At 38.5% G+C, this 15,526-nt stretch overlaps 1 protein-coding gene across 10 annotated transcripts in view; it reads right to left on the bottom strand.

Annotated features, from left to right (window-relative positions):
* SYNE2 (spectrin repeat containing nuclear envelope protein 2) overlaps positions 1-15,526 on the bottom strand; it is a 265,485-nt gene that overhangs the window by 122,247 nt on the left and 127,712 nt on the right. For 9 of the 10 annotated variants that reach the window (XM_058567087.1, XM_058567088.1, XM_058567090.1 and 6 more), the window contains 6 exons: positions 14,625-14,843; positions 8,837-9,102; positions 7,233-7,401; positions 4,479-4,634; positions 2,069-2,209; positions 303-485 (listed from right to left, as the gene is read on the bottom strand). In XM_058567087.1, coding sequence (XP_058423070.1) covers positions 303-485; positions 2,069-2,209; positions 4,479-4,634; positions 7,233-7,401; positions 8,837-9,102; positions 14,625-14,843 — 1,134 coding nt within the window. The remainder of the gene's footprint in view (positions 1-302; positions 486-2,068; positions 2,210-4,478; positions 4,635-7,232; positions 7,402-8,836; positions 9,103-14,624; positions 14,844-15,526) is intronic. The other variant, XM_058567094.1, reaches the window with a different exon arrangement.

Here is a 15,526-nt window from a genome sequence, read left to right as displayed (position 1 = left end):
CCAGGACTCTTGAGATTACTTGCTGAAATGCCCATTACCTGTTGGGAAGCCCAGTGTGTGGACTCCTGCTGTGGTCTGACTTTTGGATACTTGCTTCTGCCTGCTCAATCAGACTTTCTGCCTGTGTCAGCAGTGAAATCTCTCCCCCCGGGTGCCCACCTGAACCTATCGTGTGGCTCTAGCATCCTAAAACTGGCAATTAAGGGAAACTGGCTGCCTCTGAATATATATTTTTGTTTTGTTTTAAACCCATCTCAATACCATCACACACTATGTGTAGTAATCATGTGTTCCCATCACACCTTATTTAACTGTGAGGTTCTGGATTCTGCTCTCTGTGATACTTGCTGATACTGCTGGAAAGGAACCATCAGCTTATCCATCCACTCTTGAGCCTGTCCTGGATCCTGTTCAACAACGTCCTGAACTTCAGAATCCAGCTCATTTAGCTTGGAATGCCAGAGATCTAGCTCATCCCACATTTTCTGGAAAAGGAAATCAGAAGTCAATTTGAATGCAGATGTCATGGTTTATTGTGTTAATTCCTAGTTTGCACACGGTATTTGCACTTGCAAATGCTACCAAAACAACATCACAGGCACAGTTATTCACTTATGCCTAGCAACCACTTGTGACCTAAACCAAAAAACACTTTTTCTGAGGTCTCTTAACTCTAACTGTATTCATTTCAGTATGAATTTGCTGTGCAGGAGCAGAAAGACCTGGACATTTCCAGAGATGAATGACACCAAACAAGGTCAATATAACCCTAATCTTTCAAGAGTGATGAGGTAACATTATGCTTAAAAAGGGCTTCGGTTAATACCTGAACCTATTTAGACCGGAACATATAGGTACTTAATCTAGAAGACTATTTTTATTAAGTGCAAAAATAAAGCTAATAAAAAGAAAATATCTGCTTTGACTCAGGATTAATGCAGTGGCAGAAAATTCTAGCCACATGTATTAGCAGCAACTGCTTTTGGCTCAAGAAGACAATAGGTTGGATTCAAACCTGGACTTGTCTGGGTAGAGGAAATCTCAAAGGTAAAATACTTAATATTTGCTAAAGAACATAATTTCTAGAAATGGGAAAATGTGACTGTTAAATTAGGCTCCTCTACTTATTAAGAGTCCAAGATTTTGTCCAATGGTGAGCCAGGGGCCAGCCCGGTCGCATAGCGGTTAAGTTAGCACGCTCCGCTTCAGCAGCCCGGGATTCGCAGGTTTGAATCCCGGGTGCAGACCTACCCACCGCTCATCAAGCCATGCTGTGGCGGCATCCCATATACAAAATAGAGGAGGATTGGCACAGATGTTAGCTCAGGGCTAATCTTCCTCAGCAAAAAGAGGAAGAATGGCAACAGATGTTAGCTCAGGGCTAATCTCCCTAACCAGAAAAAAAAAAAAGGAACCAATGGTGAGCCATATTCTGACCTATTTTTAAAAGTCTACATTCATATTAGAATATTTCCTTAATATGCAGATTAGAATAAGAATGCTTTCCATATGCAGGAATTTACTTGGGAGTTAAGAGGTAGAATATTATGTACAGTTTTACCTAAGACTTTATTTCCTAAGGCATTTTACAAGGGAAATAAATTTGGAATTTTTATTTTCCTCTTTCCCCTTGCAGTCTAAAGAAAAGCTGTTAATGCTATTCCAATCTTATTGAAATATTTTTTAATCAAATAAATTTCATAAAGTTTCCATATTATATTCCCCAATATTAATTCACCTTAGAAAACCAAAGACTTTAAGAAATGCTCCAACACAGAGACATGTTAGGTTTGTTTTTTATATTCATATATTTATAATATTTTTTATATCAGTCTTCCCAAGATAAGATCCTTAACTTTCTTCACTTTTGAAAAGGCTGGTTCACAATCACAGGCATACTCCCACCACGGAAAAAGTGAGAATGTTCTTAAACACAGCCTTCTCCACCAGGCTTCTGCAGGTGGCACTCTCAATAAGCGTGGCCCTGTGGATCTGGGTTGGGATCTCTGTGATGACTGAGGAACCGAAGGAGTACCAAAAGCTGAAGGCAGTTAAAGGAGAATGTTACCTTTTGAATTTCTTGAGCTTCCTCAATATTTTTGCTTTTCTGTTGCAACATCTTTTCAACATTATAAAGCCCATTGTTAATTTCATCTATTTTTCTATTCATTGCATATGATGGTGAACTTTTCAAGACTTCATTGCTAACCTGTTACAATGGGAGAAAAACACACTTGGCTTAGAGATGTTTTCTGCACTCTATTCAGGAGTTCAAAAGGTAAAAGGATTTTACTTATAAAAATCTTCTACGGCTAGGGGGAAAATTCCAAACCATGCTGGCTAATGCGTTAATGAGAGGGTAGATTAGCAGACTAGGAAATGGCAGCTGTGCTGACTTGACCTTTTAAATCCAATCTGTAAAAAGAAAAGAAAACCAACGAAAAAAAATTTGTTGAATGTAACCCACAGTGTGTACTGTGTTGGGTAAAACTACTGAGTGGACTATTTAAAACACCCCCATGGAACAAATGATATGAAAGTATTTCTGCAAGATAAATTATTTGTTATACAGTCTCTCCGTTTATGAGGAAATCCTCTGCATGGAACTCTTTTCAATACAACCAAACATTCTCAAGCCGACTTAAATAAATGTAATTCGCACCTTAATATGAATAACTTTCTAAAACTAGCTATTTCTTGAGGATGCACAAAGCTTAGTTTTTCTCTCTGTAAATGTTTCTAGTGTATGCTCTCACAACAATCAGAAATTTAGCTGCTGAACAGTGTAATTTTTTATCTAAATGATTTTCTTAAGAAAATAACTTGGGCTAGGAAAGATAATAAAGAATGTCGACTGTGTCATTTTTCAAATACCTGATCAGTTCGTGTTACTGTTTTTTTTAAGCTATGTTGATAAGGCTTTCTCCAAGCAGCCACTAAATAACCTAATACTACTTTATGCTTTTGTATAATCCTTTAACTCTTTTATAACCATTGAGACTAGAACCTTCCAATGCAGAAAGGATACAGATGCAGAAACTAAACAAAGGCTAAATGACTTGCTCAGGTCACTTATCACAGTAGTGGTTGAACTCGTCCAAGAAGCCCCGAGTCACCAGACTTTGGAGCCTCAGGCTCTTTTCACAACATCAAGCTGTTGATACTTTTATAAAATGTTTTTATTCCACAGACCATACCACAGTCAAGATTTATAGGAAAAAAACCCCATATTAGTTTTTTTATTGCTGTAATAGCTTTTTATTGCTATGTAACAAAATACCACAAAATGAAGTTTTCTGATATTTTGGGCAGTTATTTTCCTGGCAGAAATGTGTAACATTTAGGTACATTAGGAGAGGTGATGATTCAGGAAGAGTAAGCAGCCGTCTGAATTATACAGAATGGTACTGTATCTGTTGCCTGGATCCTTTAGACACATCACACGATAAACATCAGTTGCTGTTTGCTACAAATATACAAGCCATAGTTGAAAGTTTCAGCCTAATTTTAAAAGGCTGATTTTGATTATTAATTCACTTCATTAGGGATTTTCTCATGAAGTATTCATGAGAACAAATTTAGTTTCTCTCAAAGCATTTAGTATTCTCTTAAAATAAAATCAGTGTACATGATCCTTGAGAAAGTACCTCCTAACAGATTTTCTTGTGTGTTAAATCAACAAGATTTGTTATAAATATATATTAGGAGTTTATATGTTTTTACATGGGTTAGATTTTCCTAAATAATCTGTGATAGAAGTTAACTGTCTGAAATCTGATTATTTTGTGCATTTAATACCTATTTTATTTATTAAGTTAGAGGTATTCTAGGCTTCAAAAAAACAATACAAAAATCCTTCTGTGGATGCAGGACCAAATAGAATTTTGTTCTGTTGGATTTGGGCTGCCTTTTCACAATCAAATAAAATTGTCTTATAAACTCCTGTGTCTCCAGGACTATGAAACATTTCCCACTCTTTCTTCCAACCTGGACTTTCAGGTATAAAGATTTGCCCAGGTATGTTTTGTGAGAATGCTGTTACCATCATCATTAGAAAGATACTGTGTGAAGTGCTATTCCTAGTGAGTTGTGAAATTTGTATTCTTAGTGCCCCGGGTTGCAATTGCAAAATGTTCACAGGGAATATGTTTTAAAGCAAAGTATTTTTCATGCTCAAAATTTTAAAGTGATTCTCCAGTTAAAAAAAAAAAGCTAAGTAAAAGATAACTCTACATTTAAACGCAAAAGAAGAAAAACTAAGCACCTTGACAACTAAAAATAAACAGATCATCTAATTCTATTATCTATGTCACTTAGAGCAATTTTACCCCCATATTCAATGCACAAAATTATCATTAACTAAACTCTATAAAAACAGTCACAGCTGAAATCAGGACAAATGAAAATGTGACATTAAATGATATTTTCTTCTTTATATTCATTCAATTTCATAAATAATAACACTAATACATTATTACCTTCTCCTCTACGTCTTCTAAAGCTTTTCTGCATTCTTCCACCTGGGATTCAATCTCTGCAGGGACTATGGTGTACATTTCAGCATACTTGATTCGCAGTTTTTCCATAATATTCTCAAAAGTTAGTTTCCCTTTATTAAGAATGCTTTGAAGCTCCTAAAAGAATCAAGAGAGTTTCAAATACTCACAGGACACGGAAAAAGTTTAACTCTAAAAATGAAAGGAGTTTTCCAGCACATCCTTGTCATTTAAATGAGCAAACTTTGCATGACAAAACCTCACTATTGATACAAGCCGATTAAGCCTGAGAGATACTCAGTTCGGTCAGATGATGCTTTCTAACTTGGAAGAATTAAATTTGATATCTCTTCCTAGTGTCAACCATTGTCCTGAAAAGACATTACAACATCTCCTGCTTCTAAAGTACCTCTAGGATTTAAGTGTATCTCAGTAGCAGTCTAGATCTAAAAAGCTGCAAGGAGCAAAAAGTTTCCAAGAAGTTTTTTTTTTGTTATTAACTTGTTGCCATTTCTGCTTCTTGCTATATTATCATCACAATGATTCAAGGCCACTAAAAGCCCCATGCTTGAAGCAGAAGTGTCTGCTTTCATGTAATTAGACAGCCCAGCAGAGCTCAACTTCTTTCAAAAGGGCGGGTTCCAGTTCCACGCAAAGAATGTGAGTTTTGGGAGATAAAAGAAACCTGAACAAATAGTCTATTGGTTGTGGCCTAGAAACAAAATCTGATCTACGTTCTCCTGCACTAATTATAAAGAAGCAGCTCATTTGTTTGGGAAAGTTTCCCAACGATCAAGCAGAAAAATACTTTTTGACTTGACTGTGGCTTTTGGTGGTTCGTTTTTTTTTTACAGTAGGTGTTCAGTAGCATTATTTGTGTTAATGGATTGAGTCACCAAACTGAAGAATGATTACAATTTTGAATGACTCCATGATGTGTGACTGTTTTCCTTTTAACCCTCAGCAGAGAACAAATCTAGAAAGGGAAAGTGAAAGAACAATGCCATTCAGACAAAGGTGGGGTCTGAGGTATAGTTATCACTCTGTTTTATCTAGACTTAGTCCAGGGTACAGGTCTTCATTCAGAGCTTCGCAGAGATGGCTTCCCCATGAAGACTGCTTCTGTGAGGGAGAGTAAGTTTCCTTTCTCAACCTTGATACCAAAAGCTCTGATTAACAACAGCACGCAACTTTTCAATCAACTTCCAAATGTCATTTTTGCCTGTTACCATTGGACCTGAATGAGAAGAGATCATTCTGAAAAAATGAGTCCCCAAATGACACAGGGCCATGTGCATAGCCCCTGTGATATTGTGATATAATAAATACATGTGGTCTTCACCCCGGGCTCCTGGCACAGCTTCTAAGACCCTTGGAACTTCCTGGATAGGGGTGAGAGGAGCGCCTTTTGTTATTCATAACGAGGCTTTTTCAACCACACCTGAATTTATGCTAATGAGATGACTCATGGGGGGCCCCTAGAAAGCTTCAGGAGGGGGGCTGGTTGCCAGAGGAACCAACCACGTGATTAGAGAGTTGGAACTTTCAGCCACACTCCTCAACCTCTAGGGAGGAGAGAGGGGGTGGAGGTTCAGTTAATGTTGAAAGGCCAATGATTTAAGCAATCATGGCTACGTAATGGAACCTCCATAAAAACCCTTAAAGGACAGGTTTGGAGAGCTTTAGAGCTGGTGAACACATCGACATGCTGGGAGAGTGGCACACCCAGAGAGGGCGTGGAGGCTGCGTGCCCCTCCCCCTATACCTTGCCCTACGCATCTCTTCCATTTCTATTCCATTGCTATTCCTGAGTTGTATCCTTTATAATAAAGGGGTAACAGTAAGTCAAGTTCTTTCCTGACTTCTATGAGACATTCCAGCAAATTACTGAACCTGAGGGAGTGGTGGGGACCCTTGATTTATAGACAATCAGAAGTATGGAGGGCCGGTCCCGTGGCTTAGCGGGTAAGTGCACGCGCTCCGCTGCTGGCGGCCCGGGTTCGGATCCCAGGCGCGCACCACTTCTCCAGCCATGCTGGGGCCACGTCCCACATACAGCAACTGGAAGGATATGCAGCTATGACATACAACTATCTACTGGGGCTTTGGGGGGAAAAAATAAATAAATAAAATCTTTAAAAAAAAAAAAAAGAAAGAAAAAAAAAGAAGTATGGAGACCCAGGACTTGTGATTTGAGTATCTGAAGTGGGGGCAGTCTTGTGGGAGCGAGCTCTTAAACTGTGGGGTCTGTGCTAACTGCCGGTAGTCAGTGTTAGAACTGAACTGAATTATAGGACACCCAGTTGGTTTCCAGAGAGTTGGAGAATAGGTTGGTGTGGGGAAAAAAATCCCCACACATTTGGTGTCACAAATGTTGTAAGTAAAAACAGTTCCATCCTATCAGAGAGAAGACATTACATCCTACTAAAGTGAGTAGTCTGACATGCTACTCAAGAGTAGTCTGAGGCCCCTGTTCACTAAATACACTTGAAATGTGGTTGAAAAAGGGCTGCTTGGTCCAGACTGGCTTACTTCCGAACCTGGTCTCAACTCTGCTCTCTTGGACTGATCTCCTGTGGCTCTGCCCCATATTATGCCACAGGGCTTTTGCTCGTGTTTTCCGTTCTCCTGAACCACTCACTCCACTCTAGTCACTGAGTTACCTCTGCCCCAAGGACTTTGGATTCAAGATTGTAGATCTGTATCAGCCATACTCACTGTTCATTCCTCACTTACCTCAAACTGTTCTGCCTTTCCTGGGTGGTCTTGTATAGCTATATTTTGGAAAGAAGTTGTGGTCTGTCGAAATAAATTCTTCAAACTAACTATTTCTTTTGCGAAAGCATGTCTTTCTTCAATTTCATTCTGCATCAATTCCTTATTTCTTTGAGCTTTCTGAAAAAGCCTACAACATAGCATCAAAATAAAACTGTTTCTCTATGTGCTCTTCTGTGAAATTGTTTTATTTCAACAATTAACACAATGTTTGCAGAGCTCACAAAAGAAGTTTTCCTGAGAGAAAAGCAATAGTTTTCAATGTTTCATATACTACATATACAAATATATCTCAATTCTATCACTCAATCAAAAACCTCTCCAAAATTTTCATCCTCAAATATGCTCTTTTCACATTTTACATTCCACTTGCCATCTCCACCCTCTTTTTCACAGTGTAATTGAGAATTACAATTGAGTTCAACTGAACACGACTTAGAGGTGTGAATGGAGTCCTGGGTGGGTTCTCGGGGACAGACAATCCCACTAGCCTTCTTATCTCAGCTGACCCCATTCGCTGTGGATGTAGCCACCATATTAGTAGAGGAGTTTAAGTGAATAAAATCTTTCCTGAGAGCTATTTGGTAGTATCTCTAGCCGTAAATTTATTATATCCTTTGATCCAATGGTTCTACTTCTCAGCATCTTTCTCAATGAATTAATTACAAATGCAGATAGAGATTCTAGCACTAGAATATTCACTACAGTTTTTTTATAAAAGTAAAAAAATTACCTATAATTTAAAGGTCCTATATGAGAGGCTTGGTTAAACACATTACGGCATATCCACACGATGAAATACTGTACAGCTATGTTTTAAGGAACATTTAATGGCAGAGGAAAATAAACATGATATGCTGATAAATGATTGAGCAGAATAGAAAACAGTATAAGTACAATGATCACAATTTGTTTAAAAATGTAATCATAGGCGGCCGGCCCCGTGGCATAGCCATTAAGTGCCGGCGCTCCGCTGCTGGCAGCCCGGGTTGGGATCCTGGCCGCGCACCAATGCACCGCTTGTTGGGCCATGCTGTGGCAGCGTCCCACATAAAGTGGAGGAAGATGGGCACGGATGTTAGTTCAGGGCCAGTCTTCCTCAGCAAAAAGAGGAGGATCGGCATGGATGTTAGCTCAGGGCTGATCTTCCTCACAAAAAAAAAAAATGTAATCATAGTAAAAAGATGAGAAAAAAGTGACTGGCAATGGTTGCTGCAAAGTGGTGAGATTAAAGGTGGGTTTTATATTAATTTTTATAATTTTCCACATTCTCTAAACTTCCTATAATGAATATGTATTACTAAATTAGAAAAACAGCAAACATTAAAAAAAAAATTGAAGGATATTCACCCTCAGTAGTACGAGGATGGAGATGGGGTGCTCTTTTTCATTATCATTATTAATCTTTTCCATCCCTTTTTATACCTATCACTGTTGATTCAACTCAATTCTGTCAGATCATCTGTCATTATTCTATATTTCTATATTGTCAAAATTCAATATTTTCTAAATTTTAAGCCTGAGTTGTCAAGTATGTTTCCTTAATAGTTTTCCTTAAATCTTACTTGTTGCATCGTTCTTGCATAGAGGTAATCTCTTGAAATGCTGGCACAGTTTCCACGGCCTCTAAGCATTCAGGAGCGTTCTGGATGCTTTTTATGCGCTGAAGAAGCAGAGTCAGTAACAGCCGCTGCTTCTCCACATTCTCTTCATATTGGCATAAACAGTCTAGCAGCTCAGAGAGTTCCTCTGTGGTGGCTGCCTCTTTTGTTTTGGAACTTTCAGGGAGCTCTTCTTGAAGATTATCTAAAATAATTGCTTCTCGTTCAATCTAATTCAATAAACAAACAAAAAAAAGAGCTAAAATAAATAAAATATACTCTGACCATTTCAGGATCTGAAACATACTTTGCAACCATCATTTCTGTATATTGGCTCTTCAAAGGGTTCGTAATGCTATATCCTAGTTCAAAGCAGTATTTGTCTTTCTATAGCTGGGAATATTATTCCTCCACTATCAGAATCCCATCGTTCCCAGCCATTGATCATGTAGATGTGTGATTAAAATAAAATATTGCTGTTATGAGCTGAAGGAAATGCTGTTGGATATTTTCATGGATAATTTCTTTCTCCTTCAGATTTCAGTTTGCATAAGGCAATTATTTCTCCTAACATACCCATGAGGTATTAGAATGAGCACCACCAAATTGCACCCACTAAGTATAAGAGGTTGGGCAACTATTGGATAATTTTTCTATAGTTCTGTTTTCTTTCACATCTGATTCCTAAACGCTCAAAAAAGTAAGTCCAGTCAGTCTTCATTACCCTGACACCCACACCAAAGGGAAAGCAGCCAAATTACTGAGCTAATCATGTATTTATCAACCACTGCTAAGTGCAGAACCCAGAAATACATAACCTAATACATCACATATCTAGAGACAGGAGTTCTACCAGCCCTGAACTCAGAGTGAAGACAGAAAATCAGATCCCTCTTATGGCCCTCCTCAAATCCTCTGGCATTCCCCTTGGCTGCACCACACATCTGTCACATTCTTCCCTGTGTTGTTAACTCTCCTGCTCTATGTTCAAACAGAGTCAGGCATCTTGCAATCTCGACATTACAGAATATCACACCAGTCCACTACATTTATGATATCATGCTAACTGAAATGGTGAACAAGGTCCAGGATACCCACTAAGATGTACCAAAGGGTGGAAAACTCCAGAGCCTCAGTATCAATTAAGTTTCCAGGGGCCCAATGGTCTGGGGCATGCCAGGACTTCTTCAAGGTAAAGATAAAGTGGTTTGACAATCTTGTACCTCTATTGCTAAGAAAGTGGCACAGCGCTGGATGCGCCCACTGGGATTTTGGAGGCAGTATACACTATACTTGGGAGTAGTGCTCAGCTCCATTTCTCAGAATGCTGCCTATGTTGAGGGGAGCCTGGAAACAAAGAGGTGCCGACTGCAGCAGGGTCAGGCTGTGGTATAAGCTGCCCTGCCACTTGGACCACAGGATCCAGTTGGGTCCCCAATCACTAGACTACATAGGTACAGGTGTAGACTAGCCCCCTCCAAGAGACCCAGTTATGGAATTTGTGCTTTCCATCACCTCAAACCTAAATTCAGTTGGGTTGGAAGTCCTGGTTCTCAGGCAGACAGCTACACTTCCACCAGGGAATGAGATAAAGGTTCCACTGAGTCATTTTGCATCACCTCTGTCAGAGAACCAGCATACAAAGAAAGGAATTGCTATATTGATAGAGGAAACTGTACATCTAGGGTCTCCAATATACACTAGGGGTGGAAGAACTACGTCTGTAAACCCGGACTTAACGGAGCATCTCTTGGGACTTCCGTGCCTGGTGATAACCATAAATTGGCAAATGTAGCAATAGAACCCAGTAAGAGCAAAGCAACTAAGGGCTCCGACCTTTGGTGTTTCAGTTCTCCAAGGTTCACTCCTGTTTCCTGGGATAACTTTCCAAAATAAACCACCTGCCTACAAGCCCCTGGCTCAGGCTCTGCTCTCTATTGTAAGTTGGTAAGTGATTAAGGAGGGGAACAAAAAGAGGAAAAATAATTTTTATTGGGGCAATAATTTTACTCAAAAGCCAGGCAATTCTTCATCTTGTGAGTGGATAAGCAAACTGTCATACCTCCGTCAATAGAAAATTACTCAGGAATAAAAAGAAACGAACCATTGATACAAGCAGCAACATAAATGAATTTCACATGCATAATGCTTAGCGAAAAGAAGCCAAACTCAAAAGGCCACAAACTATCCGAGTGCATTTACAAGACATTCTGGAACTGGCAAAACAGATTAACATTTGCATCACCTAGAGAGAATTGCTAGGGGCTGGAGGTGATGGAAGGGGCTGACTACAAAGGGGCACAAGGGAAATTTATGGGGTGAAGGCAACGTTGTAAATCTTGATTTTGTTGGTGGTCATGTGACAGAATGCACTTGTCAAAACCCAACAAACTTTACACTAAAAAGGGTGAAGACAGCTCCCAAATCAGTAAAATAGTTGCCATGAAGATAATAATATTCACTCTTCCACCCAGAAGAGGCTCTGCAGCTCCTGGATGATTTTCCTGGGACACAGAATTCTAATAAAATTCATTATAAAACTTTTAGGTTCACAGTCAACTATAAAGTGGAGTCTAAAAAGGGAGAAGGAACCATAGTTGCACCATAAGTAAACACAGTGAAGGAGACGAAAAAACCTGTAACCAGCAGAAATAGGAACTAATACAGACATGACTTTTAAACTTTTGGTACATGGGGAAGTACATGGGGAAGAAGCCAGCCTTCCAACTCCAATTATCTTTGAAGACATGACCCTATTCTGGCATTACGATCTAACATTACGATCATAAAAGCATAACAAGTTGATTCTGAATAACCAGAAATGAATAGCTAAATCAAGCAGATTCTGTTTAAAAAACAGGGAGGTTAAGATTTTAGGGGGGAAAAAAGTTAAATCAAAATTTAAATTTATTTCTTTAATTTATAAGTTTAAACAGAGTTTAAACAGTTTTCAAAAATATATTTCTACAAACCCTTTAGTCCATGAAGACACTGGATTATTGTATTACTATACACATTTTAAAAACAGCAATTCACTTTGTCACATACAAAAGCACCAACCACGCTAACAGAATCTTGTACGTAAAGGTCTTTAAACCATGTAATTTTTCTTCAATGACTAAGAGCTATTGTAAACTCTTACATTGATTTGATGTGTGTAAATATCATTTAAGTTGACAATTTAGTGGTTAAACATCAAAGTATAAGTTTGGATCTTTTTCTACCACTCACTTGTGAATTTGGGCAAGTCATTCAGTCTCACTGGGTCTCAGTTTCCTCACCTATGGAATGAAGATAATAAAAATATCTCCCTTGTCGGATTCTTGTGAGGACAAATAAGATCATACCTGTAAAGAGCTTAGAACGATGCCTGACACACAGTGAGCACTCCAAAAAGTTTCAGTAGCAGTTGTTACTGTTATTACATGAGGATATATTGTTTGCACTCTCTTTGAAACACTTTGTTAGCAGATATTGTCAAATGCTTGTATGAATAATTACAAAGTTCTAAATGAATGGGGTCTGAATTCATAAAATGTAGTTGCAAATGAGTATATAGCAATAGAGAGACAATGTAACAAAATAAAAAGAACAAAAATTTAGCATCAGCCTAGACCTGGGTTTGAATAAGAGTGGTCTCTCAACAAATATTTACTAAGCGCAAGGCCCTGTTGTATTCTAAAGTTATAGCAGTGAGTAAAATAGACGGGGCTCCAGCCCACAGCCCCAGCCCAATCACTAGCTGGGAGGTCTTGTGCCAACTTAAATCTCTCAGTGCCTCCGTTTCCCCATCAATAAAATGGTAATCACAGTTAACTTCTAAGGGCAATGCAAGGATTCAGTGGCATCATGCGTGAATTGCCTTCTCAGCACAGCATACAGCCCACTGTAGGAACCCAAGACACAGTGCCTCTGCGGATGGGAAAGAACTGGATGCTTGCAGCCCTGCTAAAAGTATAATTTACCAAGTTTCTTAGAGTTTTAACATTCAAGAGACATTTACTAACCAAACCTCACCAGCACCACCAAAATGATATTCAAGAATATCAAGTTTTAAGCAGGAAAATATGACAGCGCTAAACATTTAAATCCCAAAGCATGTGACCTACCTCCGATCAAATATTAATTCATTATGTTTCTGTCTTAGGTAAATTCAGCAGGAATTTTGACATGAACAAAAGAGAAGGGTTTTCATTTGATGTTTTGATTTGTACCTCATTTATACCTGGTCCTTTGGAAAGATTAAAGAATACCCCAAGATAATTTTATACTATTTAAAATTTTCTTTCTAAATATATGTGATACCTAAGCCCTGAACTATGGTGAAATTAACATCTGTGATTGACATATATTATGGAGGTTTTCTCTGAGACAGTTTTCGAAAAGAACATCAAACATATTTTTAGGTCCATATTTAACAATTGTAGTTAATTTCCATGGTTAACAATTACAGTTAATTTCAAAATTAGTTGGTGTGAGATAATAGAAAATATATACTATTGGTATCTGCCCCAATTCCTGGCACAGAGCTTCTAAAACCCTTGTAATTTCCTAAGTGATAAGAACACAGGAGCATCTCTTGTTCTAATATTGGTCTTTGACCTCCGTCCCTGATACAGGGCTCCTGAAACCCTTGTAATTTCCTGGGTGACAAGAGTGTCTTTTGTTCTAATGAACTGACTCTGGTTGGGCTCCTGGATTAGGACTAGTCACTGGAAAAACGAAGCCATGCTTAGAAGCTTGAAATTTTCAGTCCCGCACTCATTCTCTTGAGAGGGGAGAAGAGCTGAAAACAGAATTAATGATCGATCATGCCTATGTGATGAAGCCTCCATAACATCCCTAAAGTATGGGGTTCGGAGATCTTCCCGGTTGACAAAAACATGGAGGTGCTGGGAGAGTGGAGTGCCAGGAAACGGCATGGAAGCTCTGCACCCCTTCCCACATACCTTGCCCTACGCATCTCCTCCATCTGGCTGTTCATCTGTATCCTTTATCACATCCTTTAATAAACTGGTAAACATGAGTGTTTCCCTGAGTTCTGTGAGCTGCTGTAGCACGTTAATTGAACCTGAGGAGGGGGTCATTGACATCGCTCATCTGTAGTCAGTTGGTCAGAAGCACAGATGATAACCTGGACTTGCAAGGGGCGTCTCAAGTGGCAGGGGACAGTCCAGGCAGTTAGTGTCAGAATCGAGGTAAACTGTAGGACACTCAGCTAATACCCAAGAATTGCTTGTTGGTGTGGGCAAAAACCTCCACACATTTGGTGACCAGAAGTGTCAGAAGTGAAGTGTTCCCCATAAAGGTAAAGTTGATGTACAGGAAAGAAAAACACAGTAGGGAAGAACCAGATTTTCCCCACATAGGAAGGAAAAGACTAGAGGTTTTCCATTTACAGTTGTTTATTATAATCATCACCTAATTCTAACCTTTAGTGTAAAGTGGAGACCATTATTTTTAAGAGGGGTTTAACTTACCTGCACAATATCGAATGAGCAAGTAGTCACTTATTTATAAGAATGCTCTGATACCAAAAAGAAAAATGTGAAAGAATTTGAATCATTTCTTGGAGATTATTTTACTGAGAACTGACCTCTATAAACATTTTTGTGTTATGTATATGTGATATAAACAAATGGTACAGGTGGAGGACTTGTTTTATATAAAAACAAAATGAAAGTAATCAAACAGTTTAAACGACATTTGTAAGGAAACTATATGGTTTGACTGTTGAAAATGAAGTACTTACTTCTTCACTGACAAATTTCCACTCCTGCTTAAGTTCTTCACACCACATTTCCCACTCTTTAGCAGCTTCCAGCAAACTCAGCCATTTCTCCCAGAGGGCCGACACTGTTCTGAACAGACATACGCCATCACTGTCTGTGCACGTGGGCCTCAAGTGTCTGAGGACCTGTCGTAGTTTCATCAGCTCTTCTTTGGTTGATACAAGATTTGACACCAAGGCCTTAAGAAAGAAAAGAAAAGGAATAGGAAGGATATAATGTCTATTAATTTTTCTGAAACTTATAAACTATTTTAAATCTTGAACACTTAATAATTTTAAATCATCCATAAGTGTTACACGATCCATTTTTTAGTCCTCTTGGAAGCCAATTTGAGACAAATGAGAATTATCTATGTACTATTGTACTGCACGTGAATTTGGAACTATGGGGACAAATAATGTCCCATTAACTAACTTTTCCAAGTAAGAATGTGTTTTCAAAGGTAAATATTCTACAAGTTTATTTTGTCATTTTAATGTAAGTCTCATATTTTACTAGGTATTTATTTGTACAATACTTACTGCATCAACCACCAACGCATTATTTAGGTTTTTTCTTTTGTGTTTGTTTGTTTTAGGGTGGGTGTTAAGCACAGGTGATTTAGAATGTTCTCATCCAAGTCCTAATAACATAATACCATAAATTCTAACAGATGAAAGTAAGCAAAAATTAAAATTGCTTTGTAATAGAGTATAAGAAGTAACCAGAATCTAGCACTTATGAGAGTTGCACTAAATTCTCTGTCATTGATCCAGCAACATCCGACAAAATAATATGAAGGGTAAAGGCTTATAAATAGTGATCAACAAGGACAGTATGTTACTGGGGAGAGGACCGTCCTGTGAACCCGACTGATTAAATC

The sequence above is a fragment of the Diceros bicornis genome, chromosome 24 (assembly GCF_020826845.1).
Source record: "Diceros bicornis minor isolate mBicDic1 chromosome 24, mDicBic1.mat.cur, whole genome shotgun sequence".
Classification (NCBI taxonomy): Eukaryota; Metazoa; Chordata; class Mammalia; order Perissodactyla; family Rhinocerotidae; genus Diceros; species Diceros bicornis.
Note: the sequence above shows the minus strand (reverse complement) of the source record. Positions and strands in the feature narration are given on the sequence as shown.